Raw genomic sequence first — 21,832 nt, 5'->3', positions numbered from 1 at the left:
TGTTGAGATACACCAACTGTGAAGGCTAGTCTTTGACAATTACCAATAGTGTCCACTGCCTTTAAGGAGAATGGGCGAGAAAGTCTAGATTCATAGATAGAATGTGTACGAGCAGAAGGGGAGTACATGGTAGTCACAAATCTACACTTTGGTCACACCACAAGTTGAACAATCACTAGTTTGTACACTCAACTGTAAATTTGTAATGAATCTACAGCCAAGTGTAGGTTCTTAAAAACAATCTACACTTTCATCAATAGAGTGACGCCACAGAAATAGTTTAATCGAAAAGAAACAATATTTATGGTGACTTGTCTGCAAAACCATTCAACTACTTGGTCTCCAATCAGACACCTGAGACACTACATCACAGCAGTCTTCCCTTTCACTTCCAGATGGACTGGTTTCCAATCTCGACTGGTTCCCATCTCAGACACAAACAATGCATACAGCGCCCGGTCAAAGTCGGGTCAAATAATAATCCTCACATAGTCTCTGGGTCAAGCAGGGGTCATCAGTTGACCCAGGGGTCATCAGTTGGCCTCTTATAACTCAAGTTCATCAACAAACTCCAAACAATGACCTAGGGATGTGGGCTTTGAACTACCCAGGAATTGTTTAGCCGTTCTTGATAGATGAGCTGCTTGTACTTTTGCTGAGCTTTGTGGTTAGGAGGGCCTGCAGTATGCTCAGGTTGGGTACAGATCCACAAGAATGTCATCAGATTTAAGATGGTTTAAAGGCACTGGACAACTTTGGTAATTGTCAAAGACCAGTACTGTATCCCAACATATGTATGCATATAAAATAACCAATCTGTGAAAAATTTGGAATTAATTGAAAAGAAAAAATCTTTTTGTCTAGGTTTCGTGCAATTCTCTTACAATGTAAAAGTGTGAAAAAACACTCATTTTGTCCGCCTTACCACTCTTGCAAAGAGCAATATGGCGGATAAACTCTTTTAAGAATGAAAGACGAGCACTTTCAACTCGATTTAGAGTGAAGTTTGTTCCAATTTTACAAAAAAAAGCGTGATACAGAATGACTTTTGCCCGCAAAAGCGCAAAACTTACACCACTTGGACAAGAGGGCGACATTTCACTCTAATACATTAAGAGAGGTATTAGTATCTAAAATTGCCGAAGATAAATATGGACTTATTCTGTGGCAAAACACCATTACATCTATTTTATAAAGGTAGGCCTATACATCAAACTTCTTGGCATGTGAGAATAATTGATTTGGGCAATCATTTAAGGTTTGCAAATACAGAGTGTGGACTTCATGGTAATTTAATGGGTCACCACAGTCATACATCCCACAAGGTTTTACTATGGGGACTGGCTGATACTTATGTTTCTGTCCTAGTGGCGCCATTCTTCCAGGGAACAACAATGATGTAAATGAAGGTTTCATTGTCCTCTGCTATTGTGATCCTTTGAAGTCTACATTCCTAGACTAGCATTTATTACCTCTGAGGTATCAATGTTAACATGAATAATATGAGCTTGAAAACAAAGCTTTAAGACTCCACGTTATACAACAGCAACTACACTCTATTGCAGGTATATACTTTTAAAGGAAGTGCACATTATTGGTAGTTACTCAAAATAATTATTAGCATAAAACCTTTCTTGGTATCAACAAGTAATGGGGAGAAGTTGATAGTATAAAACATTGTGAGAAACAGCTCCCTCTGAAGTGACGTGGTTTTCGAGAAAGAAGTAATTTTCCATGAAATTTGATTTTGAGACCTCAGATTTAGAAAATGAGGTCTCAAAATCAAGCATCTGAAAGCACACAACTTCGTGTTAATATCTCGCAAATTCGGCGACCGATTGAGCTCAAATTTTCACAGGTTTGTTATTGAATGCATATGTTGAGATACACCAACTGTGAAGACTAGTCTTTGACAATTACCAATAGTGTCCAGTGTCTTTTAAGGTGCTTGGTCAGAAGCATTCTAAGGCAGAATTTTAAATGTTTTGAATTATGAGACCAAATTCATCTAGCACCTTGTGAAGGGTTTACAAGTTTCAAACATACAAGTTCCGTATCTAAGGGGTCATCTCAAAAGTTGAAATGGTAGGAATGGTCTACTTGGATCAGAAAGTATTCCTTTCAGTGGGTCCTGCCCATGGATGGTCTGCCAAAACCTTGGAACGATCACAATACTGATGTGCGTATTCATTCTTGTAAGATTTTTGCAGAAAAAAACCATTAAAATAATAAGAAGAGGGTCTCATCTGAGCTAATTTGCACATGACTCATTCTTAAACATGACTAAACTGACCAACTGATGACTAAACTGACCAACTGATGACCAAAATGACCAACTGATGACTAAACTGACCAACTGATGACAAATAGCCAGTTTTAATATTGCACTTCCCACCCACAACACTTCTCAACAAGTGCAGTTCAACAGATTTAAAGCAAACAATCAGAGTGTTGCATAACTCAACAATAGCTCTGACTCGTTTCTTGAAATCTGATTACCAAAGACTTGCATGTATGGCCAAGCAAAAAAAAAATACCAGTTGATCGTCTGGGTTTTTCCAAATAGAGGCTGTTGAGGGCCTTTTTATTTGTTATTTCTTTCAAATGTGGCTTCCAGGCATTTTAATTCAAACTGGCCACCAATTTTTCAGTTTTAAGTCACCAATAAACATAGGTACAAGTTCTTAAAAGATTAGCAAGCTTAATTAGTGCACAGAAAATTTGTCTTAAAAAAGAAGGAAAAGAAAAAGGATGCAGCCTCAGAAAAGGATGAGGAAGGGGACAATCAACTGGTAATCTTTTTATTTGGCTTAAAAAAAATAATAAAAAAAATAATAAAATAAAAATGATGCAGCCTCAAAAAAAGGATGAGGTAGGGGACATTCAACTGGTATCTGTTTTTATTTGGCCTAACCTACGCCAGCGATCAGCTGGGATGATTGTAGAGAACTCCTGGATTAAAGAAATCTTCAATGCCATCCTCACCCCAAGAGCTTGCATTTATGGGTACTCATGTCAAAGTGGTTACAAGCTGGAGGAAAAAGCTTGCTCAGTGAGGCAGGAGAAGGGTTGCGTGCGGAGCAAGAACTTTAAGCACCTCAAGAACAACAAACACTGACTGGATCATTGTCTTGCGTCTTTGTTCCCGGACAAAGATCGGAATGCCTGAGCAACTGTGGCCCAAGGGCCGTCCCTTCTCTTGGCACGCACACAGGTGGTTTTGGGGGTAAAAATTATACTACGCACACGTTAATGTAGCACAGACATGCAGGTATGGTGGTGGGGTAAGGGGGGGGGGGCCACATTTCAGAACCAATTGACTACGATTGAAGAGGCAGTAACACTGATTTGGAATGGTATTGGTACGGGTTTTGGCAGCGAACTTTTTCATAGCGGATAGATTAGGAATGTCAGTGGCTGGCTGGATTAGGGGCTTCGGGTAGCGACTGCTCTAATGTGCACTGTAGCCACGGGGAGGCAGGGGGGGGGGTTGATGGCATAAATGGGTTGTTGTTTGGTAATCTAGAAACTCGGCTGAAGTATAGGGACAAATTGCCCTGATGAAAACAGACAAAGACGGATGTCTATTGAAGAGCATCAACAGGTTGGCATGGTTTTTTTGTTTACTCATTTGTAAAAATAGCACGTGTTGACATGGATGGGTATAACCTTCTAAAAATAAACTAGTTATGAAACATGGATGTAACAAAACAAAGAACATCTTAAAGGAAATAAACAGATAAATGACAGATTGGAAACCTGATTGTAAGAAAAATGATGGTCACAAGCAGATCCCCCAGAAGGTAATAAGAGCACAATTTCTCCCTTTTTTGAATCTTGAAAATTTAAGACGACAACATGGAAGCAAGGATCATCCACAGTGAAGAAAGATGTACATGGTACATTTGGTGCCAATCATTTTCAGAATTAGGGGCCAATGAGTTTTAAGACTCATAGAGAGGCTAGTTTACAAATATTGAGTGGCTCAGAGTGGAATGGGAGGAATATTATCGCCCAAATTTTACCAAGCGATAATATTCCTTCCATTCCACGAATTAAAGCCACTCAATATTTGTTTTATATAACTGACATATAGATCCTTGTCATTTGATGTATTTTATAAGTATAACATTATGAAAAACCACACAAATTACTGACAACCAAAAATCATATAGCGCCGCGTAGCGTAGCGGCAACATGCACAAATCGGATCACAACCTTTTGCACAGGTGCTCCTTTGTTTTAGCAGCGGCGCAGCGAGGCTGTACTGCTCAAAAACATTGGGAACAAGGATGATCCTAACTGTTGAATGGAAAATGCTATTCCCCATGGGCGAATAGGTCTTTTTGATCGTTGGTGCGGATGGGAGTAATAGTGAATGTCACGTGAAGTAAGTTCCACCAATCAAATGACAAGGATCTGTATGTCAGTTATATAATAGGCATTATCATGTTGTAACACCGACTATGTTGAATGTCACCATTCACCATTCAAAACTAGGGTCAAATTATCCTGCCAATTATTATGTCATGTGGCAACTTTACTTATAAATTGTTCTCAAACCTCCGTGTATTGTATGGTACCAGGTGTCTCTGTTGACAAATACTGTACAGCATTGTCCTTCAAGTTAGAGAATTACTTCACTTTGCACAGTTAACTGAAGGTTACAGTGGCCTGTCATGTTCCCTTTATTGGTCCGCGCCTTTGCTCTGGGCCCAATTTCATAGCACTGCTTAGCAGCCGATTTTGTACTTACTGTCCGATTTCCATTTCATAGCGCTGCTAACCGTTAGCACACGAAAAGGCATGCTAACCTTCCGGTGCTTACCGCACGAAAATAAATGATGTCACAATGCAAATCCACGATAAACACGCAATATGGCCGCCCATTTTTTTCTGCTAACCTGTGAAATACGCTAAGGCTTAAGCAAATTTTTCTGTTACAGTAAGCACGCAAATTTGCTTACCGTTAAGCAGCGCTATGAAATTGGGCCCAGTCCAAAACTAGCATTGCAGTGTTTTGGATTTGGAGTGGACAGTCCAAAATACCAGCTGATATCTGTTCATATGCTGTTAAGGTGACAAACTGGTCCACATGCAATTACAAAACCCTACTGGGTACCAATTAGTGAAGCTGATGGTAGATTGCATTTCACTTGAAACCTGTTGGGAATCAGGGAGGGAGATTGTAATATTGTGCTGGTTTGAGAGTGTTGTGTTGTTTGGATTCTAGCTTTGTTTATATGAACTCATTTTTGCTGTCACCTTTGTACACATGTATCCATTTTTCTTAGAATATTTGATGACAGATAGCATTGGCATACATTCTTAATTTGTGATACATTCATGAATTAAAGCAATTCAATTGATTACATTAGTTTTAATATTATATTCTTTGGCAATCAATTTGGTTTGGTAACAATGGCTAAGGATTGATCACTTTGTCTGACCATGGAAAATTCCGTCAATATCTAGCAAATATCCTCCATCTTTAAAGACAGTGGACACTATTGGTAATTGTCAAAGACTTGCCTTCACAGTTGGTGTATCTCAACATATGCATAATATAACAAACCTGTGAAAATTTGAGCTCAATTGGTTATCAAACTTGCGAGATAATAATGAAAGAAAGAAACACCCTTGTCACAAGAAGTTGTGTGCGTTTAGATGGTTGATTTCGAGACCTCAAGTTCTAAACTTGAGGTCTCGAAAATCAAATTCGTGGAAAATTTCTTCTTTCTCGAAAACTATGGCACTTAAGAGGGAGCCGTTTCTCACAATGTTTTCTACCATAAACCTCTCCCCATTACTCGTAATCAAGTAAGGTTTTTTTGTTAATAATTATTTTGAGTAATTACCAATAGTGTCCACTGCCTTTAATAACCAGAGTGACCTATTTCAGTGCCTGTATACTATGGCAAAAACTCATGTGTACTAAACCTGCTTTAACACTGTGTAATAAACACTTGCACTTGTACCACAACCCAAAATACTTATTGTTTGTTTCGCTTACATGTACAGTGCTTCACAAAACTACAAGTGCATAATGTAAACTTTCTCAACTCCTCCGCCCTAAATTTAATGGCAGACTCTCCGCAAATACTCCCAAAATGGACATGAGCACAAAAGTTTAGATTTAACAGCAAACTACCAGTTGCCAGTGCCTATTTCGGTAACTTGATACTATGGCAAAAGCTCACTGGTACTGAACCGTCTTTTTCATAAAGTAATAAATACCTGCACTTGAGGCACAATAAAATAGTGGTTGTTTGTTTGTTTGGCTTACGGTACAAAGCCAAGTACACAGTACAAAACTACAACTGATGTAAACTCCTCCGCCCAAAATTTTAATGGCAGACTCTCCGCAAATACCCCGACTGGAAATGAGCACAAAAGCTTAAAATTTAACAGCAAACTACCAGCCACATCAATTAACCAAGGAAAGCAATCAGTCTGTCAAGGAAAGAATAAAACCACCATGCCTGCAACAATAGCGGACAAACAATGGCGTGGGGGCGACACTAGAAAACCCAAGCAAACTGTGACTGACTTGATCCCACTACAAAGGGCACCGCCTTGTCCCCTGTAAGGATCCCATGCCCCCTCTTTAGTTCTCTAGTCACGCAATGGGTACTGAATAAACAGACTTGCTTTTCTCTCTGCCAACTCTCGAGTTAAAAACACCTGGATAAGCGTCTCGTGTTTAGGTATGTCATAATTCATAGTAGATCTGTCAGTTTTCAGTCTTTTAATACTTCAAAGCCTGGTTAGTGTAAGTTTCTGGTTTTGACACTTCAGATCCAGATTCATAAATGGGTAGCCTTCATTTCTAATTTTGTTCAAATTTTTCATGTCGGCTATTTTTACACCATGTGGCAATACGGAGTCATGTCTTTTAAAAGTATTTTGACAGAAGGTCAACTTCTTATCAACTTCAAATTGAAAACTTATATCAATTACCTCTCAACAACAACAAAATCACAACAAAGAAATTTGCTTAGAGGTAAATACAGGATTCAAAGCTGAAAAAAGTAGTTCCGCACAGTGTTTATGTTTTGTGTGACCAACCATAGGGTCCACATGAAATAACAAACCTGTGAAATTTGGGCTTAAATCTGTTTTATGAGAGTCACAAAAAAATAGCGAAAAATCATGGACGATATTCAGCAATAAAAATCCACAAGTAGAACGTTGGCCGTCCAGACATACCGTGCAGTCTTGTTTTCTTGTAAATTAGAACATTTATGGAACAAGAAAAGTATTGTAAATTTCTGCAATGAACTTTGATTCGTCGATATTCCAATGTTTGGAAAACAAAACATAACTCTTTTATGCCCAGATCCAAACCCTAATCTTGACTGTCTTATAAAACTTTGAGTAAGACCAGTGCTGAACTTTGGGACCTCTCAACCCCCATCATGTTTTGCTAAACCTAAAGGAGCATCAACATTCAGTTTCCGATACAGATAAAATTTCATAGAACTGTGAAGGGACAAACCAAGATGCCTTTGGCTTGTTTATTTCACTAAGAAAAAAAACCAATGAAATAATTTTCTTACTGTATTGCTTTTGTATAAAATGTTTTGTCATAAAATGTTAATTTCAACCATATGTTGTACAGGGATCGGGTTTTGTGTTTAACAATATTTTCCTCACAATATTTCAACATGTAATTTTGCATTGGAATACAAACTAAAGAAATGTTGACCCAAATAGACATATAGGTATCAACAAGAAAGAGTAAAACCGTTAAATAAAGTTTATTGTTTAATGCATCCAGTATTATTTAATGCATCCCTTATATGGTGACTACATAATTGGGTCTCAGAATCTATCGCTGCAATAACATACAAAAATATTCTTTGATTTTTGGGGTTGAACAAAAATATTCTTTCTGAAAGTTTGTATGAAAATACTCAGTGCCTTGAGTACCTTGTTTGGTAGATGTGTGCAAATATATACACAATTTTTTCCAAGTAACACAGAATCACTACTTCCTTTCACCCCTCCCCTCCCCCCCCCCACCCCACAATGGTGCAATGTTATCTCCCGCACTCTCACTTAACAATCCGTACTTTCAGCTCCATGTGTGGCCAAAGTTTGTTGTCCCCATGTGAGTTGGAACCAGCTCTCAAGAAACCCACTAAATGATCTTAATTCTTTGGAGACCGCTGACCACTTCGAATCACTTTAGTTCCAGTTCTTAAGACCTCCTGATGCTCAGGCACGAGAAGCCACGTAAAGTTCTAAATTCACTGTAATTATCAGCTTTGACGTCAAATGTATGCTTAACTTTGCAATCGTAACAGTAGTTGACATTAGTGTTTGTCCCCGTGTCAGTTAATTGTCAGTTTACTTTCCCCCCAAAAAACCCTAAAAGATTGCTTTTAGCTTGCTTTCATTGGCCGACAGATTTTGTTTACGTGAACTGGGGCCTAATTTCTTGACTCTGCTTACCATAAGCCTGGATGATCAACTGGTACATTTTTTTACTTAGCCTAAAGTTATAATTACTGAATCCCATATTTAGAAGTGAGTTACATTCCTGTAACCCAACACAATGGCTGACATAAATGATAAATGTGATCCAACATTTCTATTGTATATCTGTTTCCTTATAGTCCTATAAAATCCAAGCAGTAAACAACAACAAATCAACAAGGAGTTCTCTCTTCAAAAAAGCTGCGACCTACGTACAGCCAATGATGTCATGTTTTCTTCGAAAGAAAAAAGAAAGAACATTAGCCCTCCCTTCAAAAGAAAAAAGAAAGAACATTAGCCCCCAAAGCTGATTACCGAGAAAATTTTGATTTAGCAAAACCACAATGGCCGTCCTAGCAACAGTGTGGTATTTCGTCCCCTCCATAGTATTACTCAAGCATTAAATTTAGCGCATTCACTAACTCTATTCTTCTCCGAATAAAGGGGATTTATTTCCTGGATAAAGGGCAGTTTTTTATCTGAACAAAAATCCAACAAGGGGGCATAGCTGGGAGTCTTTTGTGAGAGTGAACAACGAGGCATTGTACTGCACAATAGAGTTGACAAGGTTGCCTGTTTGCTAGAAAGATGATGATATTATTGGGCATTGGGCTTGTTGTTAGTTGTTAGAATCCACATTTCCTGTGTGGTTTTTCACGGCCTTTGTTAGTCAGATTAAGTTCAATACGCATGTACTGCACACAACAATAACTTGAAACTCTTTTTTCTTTTTCGGTAAAAAAAAAAGGTTAAGGGGTCATGACGAATAATCAATGTTAAAATTGTAAACTTTATGGACTATTTAATATTCCATATATACACTGAATCACAAGGTAATGCCTCAAACTCAGGAGATATTTTAGAACAATGCTCTCCTGCCCTGAGTCCTAGCCCACCACCTTGTTTGGCTGTTATGGCTGTCTTTTAACATCAGTGGTCGTTTTTTTTGCCATTTTCAAAACATCACCTCTAGACAAAGTCATCATTTGGTACGCCCTGTCACAGTAAATCCCCTTCAATTCAATTAAATTTCAATTCAAGAATACACTTATTTCCATTCTCTCATAAAAGAATAACGACAGTTACATGTCTTACGTAAAGCAAAACATATCATTAAGTAACAGAACATAGAGTTTTGAATAGTATGGGATGTTTATGAGTGAGAGAAATTTGCAATTAAAGTAGAACGCCTTGCTCGTACTTTGAAAACTTAGCGTTTTAGACATTACAGATGAACTGGGCTGTTATGGTGACTGAGACAAGATTGGTGTTAAAAGAGAGCCATAACAGCCAAACAAGGTGGGCTAATGCTCTTCCCAGCTCTGGGTAGGGGTGTTCAAAAAGTTTTTCCGGGCTTTCAAAAAAAGCAACTTTATAGTTGAGACAGAAGAGGTACTTTTTGCCATCTCCCCATCAGGAAAGGAGGTCGGCTGTCGAAAAAAAGGAGGTCGTCTGTCGAAAAAAGTTTGACCCATAACAGAAGACAGCACAGACATAACATGTAAATGATAGACAATCTTAAAAAGCTGCTGTTTTTTTTTTCTTCCACCTTATAATTTTTTTTCTTTTCTTTTCTATTAATTGTAAACTAAGTTTTGGTTTCTAGCTATTTCTCTTGACCCATCCACCCACAACTTCAAATAAAGATATAAATTTATAAACATTGACTAATTGTTAATGGCCCTATAAAGATTTATCAGTTGTAGACATTGTTCTGACCATAGAGAAAGGGCTAATCTTAAAATAAAAAAAGTCAACTCAAAACACCAAAGTCAAAAATACCCACTGTACCAGAAATATTGGAGCATTTCCCAAATCATACCCTGACCCATCCCCGCTCAATGTTGTTAACTCCAGCTGGATGCGCAGACCGCACTATGAGAACTAAGCGAGGACCAGGGCCCTAACGAGATAGGGAAGGGATTGTAGATATCAAACAATTCAAATGATGACTATCAATCATGTCAATCAACAAGTATATTAAAGACACTGGACACTATTGGTAACTGTTAAAAACCAGTCTTCTCACTTGCTGCATTTCAACATATATGCATAAAATAACAAACCTGCGAAAATTTGAGCTCAATCGGTCATCAAAAGTGCGTAATAATAATGAAAGAAAAAACACCCTTGTCACAGGAAGTTGTGTGCTTTCAGATGCTTGATTTCGAGACCTCAAATTCTAAATCTGAGGTCTCGAAATCAAATTCATGGAAAATCACTTCTTTCTCGAAAAACTATGTCACTTCAGAGGGAGCTGTTTCTCACAATGTTTTATACTGTCAAACTCTCCCCATTACTCGTCACCAAGTAAGGTTTGTCACCAAGTAAGGTTTTATGCTAATAATGATTTTGAGTTATTACCAATAGTGTCCACTGCCTTTAAAACACAATCATACTTTGTCTTCTGGTGTTGTTGTATATGAAGGTCCTACACCCAGTGACCAAGCCCACTAGCCCATTTGACATAGAACGAACAGTAAGATGGTTACAGGTATTGATTTTTAAATCATCGGGTGCACTTTAGTTTGGTAATAACTGTCATCAACACAGGAACAGTGAGGATGTACATGTTGTAGCCTGGATACTCTATATGCAGAGTATTAATTATTCAGAACCATTTGCTGAACACCGTCGCCTTTCTCTATCATCAAACAAACTTACAACATGAACTGGTGGTTTAGAACATGTTTTATGAGTAGATGGAACAATTTCAAAAGAAGGCACTGGACACTATTGGTAATTACTCAAAATAATTGTTCCCATAAAAACTTTCTTGGTAATGAGCAATGGAGAGCTGTTGACAGTATACAAATTTGTGAGAAAAGGCTCCCTCTGAAGTAACGTAGTTTTCAAAAAAGAAGTAATTTTCCACGAATTTCATTTTGAGACCTCAGAATAAGATTTTGAGATCTCGAAATCAAGCATCTGAAAGCATGCAACTTCGTGTGCCAAGGGTGTATTTATCCATCGCAGATGAATTCCCGATGGTTCACAAACAAACATCAACAATAATGAATTAACATTTCAAATGTATTGATACGATACTGCCATTTTATCACAAGAAAGAGTTGGTCAATAGTGGGCTCAATGACTAAAAGCATATACTATGATGATTATATGGAACAGTCTGTCGAACAAAAGCTTCTCTGTTAGCAGAATAAACCAAAGGATCAGAACTTCAAAAGTCTTAAGCAATCTGTGGACCTCGGCCAACATACACTGCAAACAGCAAAGTTTCTGTTAGCAAAGTAAACCAACACTGAACATATTTTACAAACATCGAACAGTAATGTTTGCTTCCCAAAATACACAAGGTTGGTAAGCTAGTTGAAATGTAGTCTTGGTTCAAGACTCTCCTGGATTTGTCACAACAGGGCGCGCTATCACCCCCAACGCGCTATCAACCACGAACCGCTATCACCCAAGAACCGCTATCACAGGAGAGTCTTGGCACATTCGTTAAATCTCCCCCCCCCCCCAAAAAAAAGGGGCGGGCTCTGCGGGAAACCTACGCACGCGCATTATGCTTCCCCCCGATTTTGGGGGGAGATTTAACGAATGTTCCAAGACTCTCCTGTGATAGCGGTTCGTGGTTAGTGCAGTTAATAACGATCCTATAAGCTTAAGTAGTAGTCCCAGTCGATGTTCTATACCTTCTGCCCAGGTAGTAGTTAAAAACCAGGAACCGTGAAGTCTCCCGAAAATCAGAAAAATCTACTCTACGGTATAATAGCAAGACAGTTCTCTTAACAACAAACTTTACCTGGGGAGTAAATTATGCACATGGCATTTCCGCAAACCAAATGTGTTGGTAAGGTTGTTCCAAGTGTACCCATGATGTTCCTAAAACATGATACATAATTTGCAATTGCTGGGAAAGTTGGATGTACACTGACATCCCACTTCAGATTTGAAATCATCTTGATTTTTGAACTCGGAATCTTGCATTTCACAAATCTATCGTTATTTCAAAATCTAAATGAATCCCACCACACCTGGCGTATCAAATTCCAGAGTATACACTGTACACTTAAATCCCTTGCACTCTTTACTAGTGAATATTTTAAAATAAAACAAACAGTACAACGAGTTTGCTTAAGCTCATTCTGTCACGCAAGGGGAGTTGGTACAAGATGAAGTCACCGTAGAGAAAAAACCGTTGTCCAATATTGGTCTTTTGAAGAAAGCTTTTACAGCAGGATGTCGTGGGGGAGGTATTCTTGAGTAAACACTTGAGAAGTTTACAAAGAACAGATAAAATGTGCGAGTTGCTTTGGCTATTGTGACTGTTACAAACTAATCCAGGTGGTTGTAGAACCATCAAGATTTAGAAATTCAATTCCACCATATTATTGGAACTATTGAGGTAGCAAATACTTATAGCCTAAATATCTATAGGTAAAAGTGAACACTTATCACAAAACACTGGACACACCAGTAATTGTCAGAGACTAGTCTTCACAGTTGGTGTATCTCAACGTATGCATAAAATAATGAACCTGTGAACATTTGAGCTCAATTGGTCATCGAAGTTGCAAGATTGCAAGAAAAAAACACCCTTGTCACACGAAGTTGTGTGCTTTTAGATGCTTGATTTCGAGACCTCAAATTCTAAATCTGAGGTCTCAAAATCAAATTCGTGGAAAATTACTTCTTTCCCGAAAACTACGTCACTTCAGAGGAAGCAGTTTCTCACAATGTTTTATACTATCAACCTCTCCCCAGTACTCGTTGCCAAGTAAGGTTTTATGCTAAAAATTATTTTGAGTAATTACCCATAGTGTCCATTGCCTTTAAGAGACACACCACCAAATTTATTTTTGAGAAGTTCTGCCTCATGAGGAGCATTTGAAAGAACTAGACCTCCTCAGCCTATAAGATCATTGCAAACTCAAAGACAATGGTGGTCTTTTACAAGGGCTTTCAGATTATGAGATCTTTATTATATAGAGGTCCGTTTCTGTTAAACCATTGATCTCCACATTTTGAGTTCTTCTGATTCTCAAAGAATACCTGTTCATGGTTTCCTTTTTACACCACATTTTTGTATTTTGATGTTTGTGCAATAAAAGTAAAAACCTAAACTAAACTACAAACCCCGCCTATTTTAGCCTTTGCCCATAGCCGTCCTATTGTTACCACCACACACTATTATATTAATAAGCTCATTTACACATGAATAAAAACCACAAAGTATTGTTGAATAGAGTCCAGTCTAGGAGGACAGGGTCCAAATAACACTTGGATTCCGACTGCACCAACATTCCTTTATCATGACAGGATTTTTTAAACCCAAATGAGCAAACTTGAAAAACTTGAAACATAGAAGTCCTTCCTCGTTGAAGATCTTGGAACTCAAAGTGTTTTGGCCCAGAAGGAATGTTATTGTAGTTTGCGCTTTGAATGTTTCATGAGCGAATGACTCATAGAAAAACGGGCAGCTATCAATTGTTACTAGCAAATGTTAAAGTGTGACTGGCCACCATTTTCTTGATTTCAGTTGAGTAGTAATTTATACAGTAATGCCAATTACAAGACAAACTGATTGGATAAAACATGTTAAATTGAAAAAAGGTAGCAGCCAATGACTGGGTGTCTGACAACCTGTAAACACTTTACTCCAAAACACTACAAAACGACTGTTACACCTTACTCCAAAACACTACATTTGAAGCGACTGTTATATTTTACTCCAAAACACTACCAAACAACTGTTACACTTTACTCCAAAAGACTACTAAACAACTGTTACACTTTACTCCAAAACACTACAAAACGACTGTTACACTTTACTCCATAACACTAGAAAATGACTGACGCTTTACTCCAAAACACCACAAAACAACTTCGCTAAGGCAACGCTAAGGCATCAAAAACAAAATTGTACAATGTATCAACTAGTTTAGTACATATATGTGACACAAACATGCACTAAAGTAATTGAAACATACATTATACAATTAAGTTTTTGACACCATAGAGTTCCATTGGCAACACATTCCAGGGGATTAGACTTATTTTTTTCTGTAGTACAGTTAATGCCTCCTATACTACGTCAGTAATACATGAATGTTAAACTGGTGGAAAACGTAAGTAGTACAGCACCCCATAAAACCCTTCAAATCCTTTGCTGCTGGCGAATGCTGGACTTCCAATAATCTTTGGGCATGATCGGGTCACCCTAATTCTAAAGCATTAAACAGGGCCACTTAATGTTAGTCCCATACCCTGAGAATGGGTAATAAGCAAAGCTGATCATTGCTCGAACTGGAACTCATAAAAATCTGATTTAGCAGTTGTTAGAATACCTGGTTGTGAATGGGGATCTGGTACAATAGATGGCCGTAGAGCTTTCTTGGTCTGTAAAGACCGGGTCAATAGTCGGATAACCCTGAGATTAAACACTGTTGTTATCCTGAAACAGAACATTTTCAGGTTGCTATCAACTGCAGGGTTCTGCCCACAGTAGTCAGTCCCAGCAATCAGGATTCCCCAACCACAACTGGAAGAATATCCTCTGTTCTCACACATTTTCAAAAATTTAAAAATACACTTGCAATTTCCATTTAAATGTTATGAAATGTAAAAATAGGGTATTGTACCAGTCAAAATGGTGTACAAAGCCATTTATTTTTGAGCACTTCTTTGATTCAGGTCTATTTATAATTATGATCTACCATGTAACTTTGATCCATCTCGCAGTGGTTTCAAGAGAAACACTTTTCCACCAATAAAAGAAATCCTAGCAAAACCCTGCAATTGCTGGCTGGCAGGTCAGTGGTCAACCATTTACAACGAGGGGGAAGGACAGAATGTATTACTTCATCCATGTTTGTTTGACTATTCTAAACATGTAACTGAACATCAACAAAGACCAGTGCAGAAGCCACAAAACTTGAACTTTGCTACCACCGAAGATTCTTTAAAAAAAAAAATTCCCAAAGATTCTTGATGGAGGATTTGTATATTAGTGGATCATGTCAAAAACAAATGAACATTTTGCTCTCAGTCTCCTCACCCTTCAAAGTAACAGGCGTGCTGATTTGAGACAAACTCTGAGTTCCAGGAAAGTAAACAAAATTGAACTTTGCTACCCCAAAGATTCTTTAAAACCCTTCCCAAAGATCACTTTTTTTAAATGTGATCTAGAGAATTTGCAATAGTGATCAAAGTCAAAAACAGTATGAAAATTTTATTCTGGTTTCCCAATCTCTTCCAAGTAATAGGAGTGCTGATATGAAAGCAAACCCAGAATTCCAAGAAAGTTAAGAAGACGTCAGGTCAGCGCCAGAAGATTACTCGCACTTGTCACCTTCTCTTCCTTTATGAGTGGAGGAAGGAGTAGGAAACGTCTTCCGTGCCTAGCCTCCCATCCAACATACGTCAAAGTCTTCAGGAGTCAACAGGCCACAGTCCTGGTCCCTTGCGTGTCAAGAGACAATACCTCACCTTCTCCCCATTGTTACAGCCCCCAAATACCCTAATGGCTATCGTGACATGGAGAACAAATGCCTTCTTCCCGCCGGCTATAAAAAGGAGGGGAGTCTCATGCTACAAAGCTTGTAAACCAGAACAAACATGAACCAGTGTGTAATTACCAACGCTACTAAGGGTTCCCGCTACAATGTAACACAAACAGGAGGCTGGGGGAAACGATCCAGATTGACTTGGTTTTTGAGGCGTTCGGCTCCCGTCTAGGCATCCAATTTAATATATCGTCTCGGAATCGTGTAGTGGATTGACCGAGAGGGAATTTTTTGACTCTACACCGGCAAAACACTTGCGAAAACAAAAGGACGCTGGATTGAGAATTTTGGCCACTCCTTATTTGGAGACGGATGTTGACTAACAAGCCCCTCGGGTAGGTCACTGATGACACGCAAACCTCTTGGAGTAAACTATTAATAACACGCGATGATGCGGGCTCACCAGTAAGAACATACATACAATGAGGAGATGATCTTTAAGACATCTCGGTCTGCATCACTTAGAGGAGATAGAAATTGTGCATCATTGCCACACCCCTTTAAAAAGAGGCTAGACAAAGTTTGAAACTGTTGTATTTCTTTTAAAGACAATTCTGAAATTAATGAATCCAAATTTAAAGACAAAGTATTTACCTTTGATTTTGAAACCATTCAATTGTTTTAACCCTATTTATAGAAATGTAGATGTGTACGCGATAAAACGTTAGTGCTATCTTAGCGTTATCAGATTCAATACTTGAGACATAAAAAATGTTTTCTTTAAAATACACATTACTTTGAGGTGAAATGTTTCAAACACTGCTGTATGCTTCGAAAAGGCATTTATTGCCATAATTTTTAATTGCAGTTGCGAACTATTCTTTCTGCTCTAAAGACTCAACTGCTCCGGATTTTCACTCTAAAATGCTTCTACCTTTTGAATTTACTGTATACATCAAATTAAAAATAAAAACTGTTCCAAAAACCTCAGTTTACGGTTCCCTTTAATGCCTGTTGTACTTGTAGGATTACATATTGATTGATTTACATAATAAGTTATTTCTAGTACCAAACAATTGAAAGCGAAGACCCCTGGCTGGGAATCAAATTGCATAAAATATAGATTGTGAATCTCATCTTTAATGCACATTCCACAGGAACACTATGGCTGGGAAATCTAATCCAACATTCAACAATGGCACAGCAGCCGGGATTGATCCATGGTGACTGATGATATCAGAGTCTAAACAGATCATGAACTGGATCAACAAACTGGAACTCTCTCTCTCTCTCTCTGGCTAAATTATTTATCAGATTACTTGGAACTTCTGTCCGAGTTTTGTAACTGATACGATTTAGCATCAAAAAGATGAATTTCATGTGATGATAATTTCATTACTAATGTAAGAATCAGTGATTTAAAAACTTTTGTAAAAGGTTTATAGAAAATTCACAGAATTCTTGATTATAAAAAGTAAATACAAGACAAAAAAAGTTGCAACATTTGGGATCATCTTGCAATTTCCTAAACCCACAACAGACAAAGAAAAAACTTTTTTGTGCTGGATGCTCAGGCTGCCCGAAGACTCCTAAACACACATACAATAAGACTCATTACTTTTAACACATTAGGCCTACTTACAGACTCATCACATGTTGTCACTGCTTTCTTCAATTCCTGCATATAAAAACAAATCATCAAATCAAATTTTCTGGAGAACTCACCTCATGTGCAAATGAGTACTTGGCTCGTAGAATCTTTCGATACAACCGAGTTCTATTATCATCATCAAAAGGCATTCGGCCGCTGAGCAGAATGTACGTAACAACGCCAATCGCCCAAATGTCCACCGATTGATTGTAGAGTTTCTTAAGGAGTATCTCTGGCGCAATGTACTCGGGCGTCCCACATATTGTTTTCATGGCTTCATCGTTGTCTCCGTGTCCCTTTCGACAGCTCGCTAAACCAAAGTCCGATATCATGATCTTCGAGTCCGTACCAGGGTGGTAGTACAATAGGTTTTCCGGTTTGAGATCACGATGAGTTATTCCTAAACTATGAAGGTAGCGTATCGCTTCTAAAACCATCTTTAGCACCCTTGTCGCATCGCGTTCGGTGAAGTTACCCTTGGCAACGATTCGATCAAATAGTTCCCCACCGGTCGCTAGTTCCATTACCATATACAGACGTTCTTTACTGTCAAATACCTCAATGAGTTGAATTATATTTGTATGTCTGACTCTACGCAGTATGTTCAGTTCAACTTCCCAGCATTGTTTTCCTTCTCTACGCTTTTCAACCATTTTAATGGCATACGGATTTCTCGTCGATCTATGCTCAACACGGACAACTCTACTAAAACTACCAGTCCCTATCAATGCTTTGATGTCATATTTAGCAGTGACGCGAGGGTCAAACTTTGCCTTGTATTTTGGTTTCCGTTGGCTCTTACCACCGATGTCGCCTTTCCTGTACTGATTCCTGACGGCCGAGCTACCCCCGCCTGTGTCGACGGCCGCGGTCTTCACCCAATCGATGTGGCGATCTACCGGTGTTTCGGGGGCAAGTTTACCGCCTCCACAGCCCATTGCAACACGTCTTGTTGGCACACATTAGTACTGGTTATCCACGTGAAATATCCACGATTAATGATGCCGAAGAAAATTCCATTTCCATGGTTGAGACTTTGAAGAAATCTGGAACTTTTAAATGACACAAAAACTACCGGAAACAACTCTTGCCTTGGCGCAGCAGAGCAATGTCCCGTATCTCTCCAGTGCATGCAGTGCAAGTGTTGTCCTTTTTCTCTGTTGTGTGTGTGTGTTGGGACGATTGATGAAATTGCTGACTTGTGGGTAAAAGTTAATCAAGCGTGTTAAAAGTAGACTCGTATATTGCTACCAGTCCTCCGGGCAAAATGGTTACCCAATGTCACTGGAGCGGAGGCAATAAAAAACATTATTATGGGAATTTAGGGGGGGGGGGGGTACTTGTAAGTATTTAATGATTGCTTGGTAGATTGTCGGTGAAAATAGATATAAAGGACACAATAATGACGGCATAATAAATTTTAATTTAGCTTGAGTTTTCTCTTTTACACTTTAATTAAAAATGGCGTCTGTTTTGACCCAAAAGAGCTTTGCAAAAAATGCCTGGAGCTTGAGTTTGCTAGTTGAAAAAAGGGAGAGACAGTGGAGATATATTATTGCGTAAACAATGCACTAAAATAGACTGGGTTTCAGAAATATATATTTTTGTTTATCCCAACTAAGGGATGCTTGAGGGCAGCAAATACTGAATAGTCCTGCATGCCCATAGAACAGTGTTTTGGATACATATGCCTATAGAGTCCTATGGGACCCCACTTTTCCTGATTTCCCAAACTCACAACTTGATAGTTTTGATTACTAGACAAACCCGCCATCTTGGCCATTCAAAAGCACGTGCTGTCTCTCAGTGTTGACATAAACAAATGAGCTGACGTCATTGCTGACCTTCGGTCACGTGACTGATTGTGATACCCCCAACATGGGGGCATATTTAAAAGATGTTTCCCTCCGCCTGTCCTTATTGATACGGTATTGATTGTTCCTCATTCGTTGCGACCCACCGTTAGGCAACATAAAGCCCAAGTAGGTGTATTTACATCAAGGCCGCAAGTGGCAACAGAAATACAAGTAACTAAAATCAATAATGACACCGACCAAAAACACAGCCAGACCAGGGTCGCCATTTAACGGTAGGCCTACTGTTTTCGTGCTGAAGTTTTTAGTTCAAAAAGTTTCGTAAAATAGAGCAAGCCATAACCCCTCCCTGTTGGTGTACCATGGAGCTATCTCATAGCTCAATGGTTCTACCTCCATGGTTATATACCACCACCATGGAGATAGAAATAGAATCTATTTCTACCTCCATTCCACCACCATGCAGTTTCAACTAAATCGATAGTCAATCGAAGAGGTAATTTTTATCAGCTCAAGTTTAAACACTTGTCACCATTACATCATAGAAACTAATCTAGTAAGATTTACAGTAAATGATGATAAAATGTAAAACTACGCAGTTTCTTAGATGCATAACACTTCAGGGAGTTTAAATAATTACAAAGAAGATGATTACTTCTTTAGAAACAGTCTTATTTAGTGACTAGTGATTAGTGGGTATTACATTGTAATCTGTTCAAGAGGTGTGATTAGCTTAACACTAGACTTAACATTTGAATATAACTGAAGATGCGCAGATAACACTGTGTGTTTAGACAAGACGAACCCGAGCCGAGTAACCATATACAAAACAAATTTTGTACTTTCAGCAAAGGAAGCCGTGATGATCCAACTTCTATTTCTAACGGGGAAAAAAATCAAAGGAAGGGAAAATGCAAAAACAACAAAATCCTTTAAGCGGACAGGTAGACTTTAAAACTTTGACCAAGCTTACAAATCTATACCAAATTGGCATTGCAGATATCATAATTAGAAGAAAAGAAGAAAAGAAGAGATTAAAAAATTGCGGCGAAACCTTCTCATCGAAATCTGTATGTATAACCAAGGACAAAGAACGAAGACTGTCTTAGAGGCAGTGGACACTGTTGGTAGTTACTCAAAATAATTATTAGCATAAAACCTTACTTGGTATCGAGTAATAGAGAGAGGTTGGTAGTATTAAACATTGTGCGAAATGGCTCCCTCTGAAGTGCCATAGTTTTCGAGAAAGAAGTAATTTTCCACGAATTTGATTTCGAGACCTCAGATTTAGAACTTGAGGTCTCGAAATCAACCATCTTAACGCACACAACTTCATGTGACAAGGGCGTTTTTTTTTTTCATAGTTATCTCGCAACTCCGACGACCGATCGAGCTCAAATTTTCACAGGTTCATTATTTTATGCATATGTTGAGATACACCAAGGGAGAAGAATGGTTTTTGAATAAACTTCATAATCGTATAATTCTGGGACAAATATGGCTTGTCCACAACGATCATTGTTCTTATTTTAGAAAGGCAAGATATCCTTTTTATCTGATACCACTTGTTTTGTACACCAATGCCTTTGTGATAAAATCATGGAGGCTTCAACTTGTGGCAATAATTTTATATGATAAATAAAACGAATATTCATATCCCATTCAATATACCATACTCATAATGATGTCCTTTCAAAATGTTATTGTTATTGGTAGCCGGCTTCTGGTTTGAACTTGTTTTATCGCTAGTATTTTTTTTATCCGGAAATCGTTCATATTCAAAGGAAAAGTCCAAAACTAGTTATAAAACCTATTTTGACAAACCATCGTTTAGTAGTAAAACATATTTTACGACCAGACATGCAAGAGTTCCTTCAGGGGCACTGCTGGAAAAAATACATAGTTATTTCATGACAATTTCATAACAAAGGTTGAAAGCGACAGTTGCGGAAAACCACTCAAATGCAGATTTGGAAACGTAGTTGGCTGTATACTCCTTAAAAGGATTCGAAATATACCTTTACGTCATTTATCCATTGACATTTTCCACAGATGAATCGAAACTAATTGATAAACAAAAACTGTTTCTTTTGACTGAATGTTTTTAACTAAAAGTCAAGTAGAAATCAGAGTAAATTATGTTACGTTTGAAGCTTTGAATGTGCGAATACTAAGAATAAACAAACTTGCGGGTACAACCATGTTGTTGAATCTCGTTTGGGGAAATGTAATAGGCTCTATAAAAGAGCCGGCTTGGTCTCGACGTTTCGAACAGTACACTCTGCTCGTCTTCAGGAGAAAGAATGTTCTCGCAAGTTTACTACTATTTAAAGTGTATTCATAGAGTAAATTTTGTAAAAAAAACGGGCTTTCTGTGTCTGCAATATCTCACAAAAATATACTCAAACACGTGAAAG

The 21,832-nt window shown here is 38.3% G+C and overlaps 1 protein-coding gene across 1 annotated transcript in view; it reads right to left on the bottom strand.

The window, feature by feature from the left end:
* The window catches only part of LOC117289246 (serine/threonine-protein kinase H1-like), a 30,803-nt gene extending 12,061 nt beyond the window's left edge, over positions 1 to 18,742 (bottom strand). Inside the window, exon 1 of the mRNA XM_033770274.1 lies at positions 17,676 to 18,742. Coding sequence (XP_033626165.1) covers positions 17,676 to 18,539 — 864 coding nt within the window. The 5' untranslated portion in view covers positions 18,540 to 18,742. The remainder of the gene's footprint in view (positions 1 to 17,675) is intronic.
* Between the last annotated feature and the right edge of the window lie 3,090 nt (positions 18,743 to 21,832).

This window comes from Asterias rubens, chromosome 4 (assembly GCF_902459465.1).
Source record: "Asterias rubens chromosome 4, eAstRub1.3, whole genome shotgun sequence".
Lineage (NCBI taxonomy): Eukaryota > Metazoa > Echinodermata > Asteroidea > Forcipulatida > Asteriidae > Asterias > Asterias rubens.
This window is presented reverse-complemented; position numbering and strand designations above follow the sequence as displayed.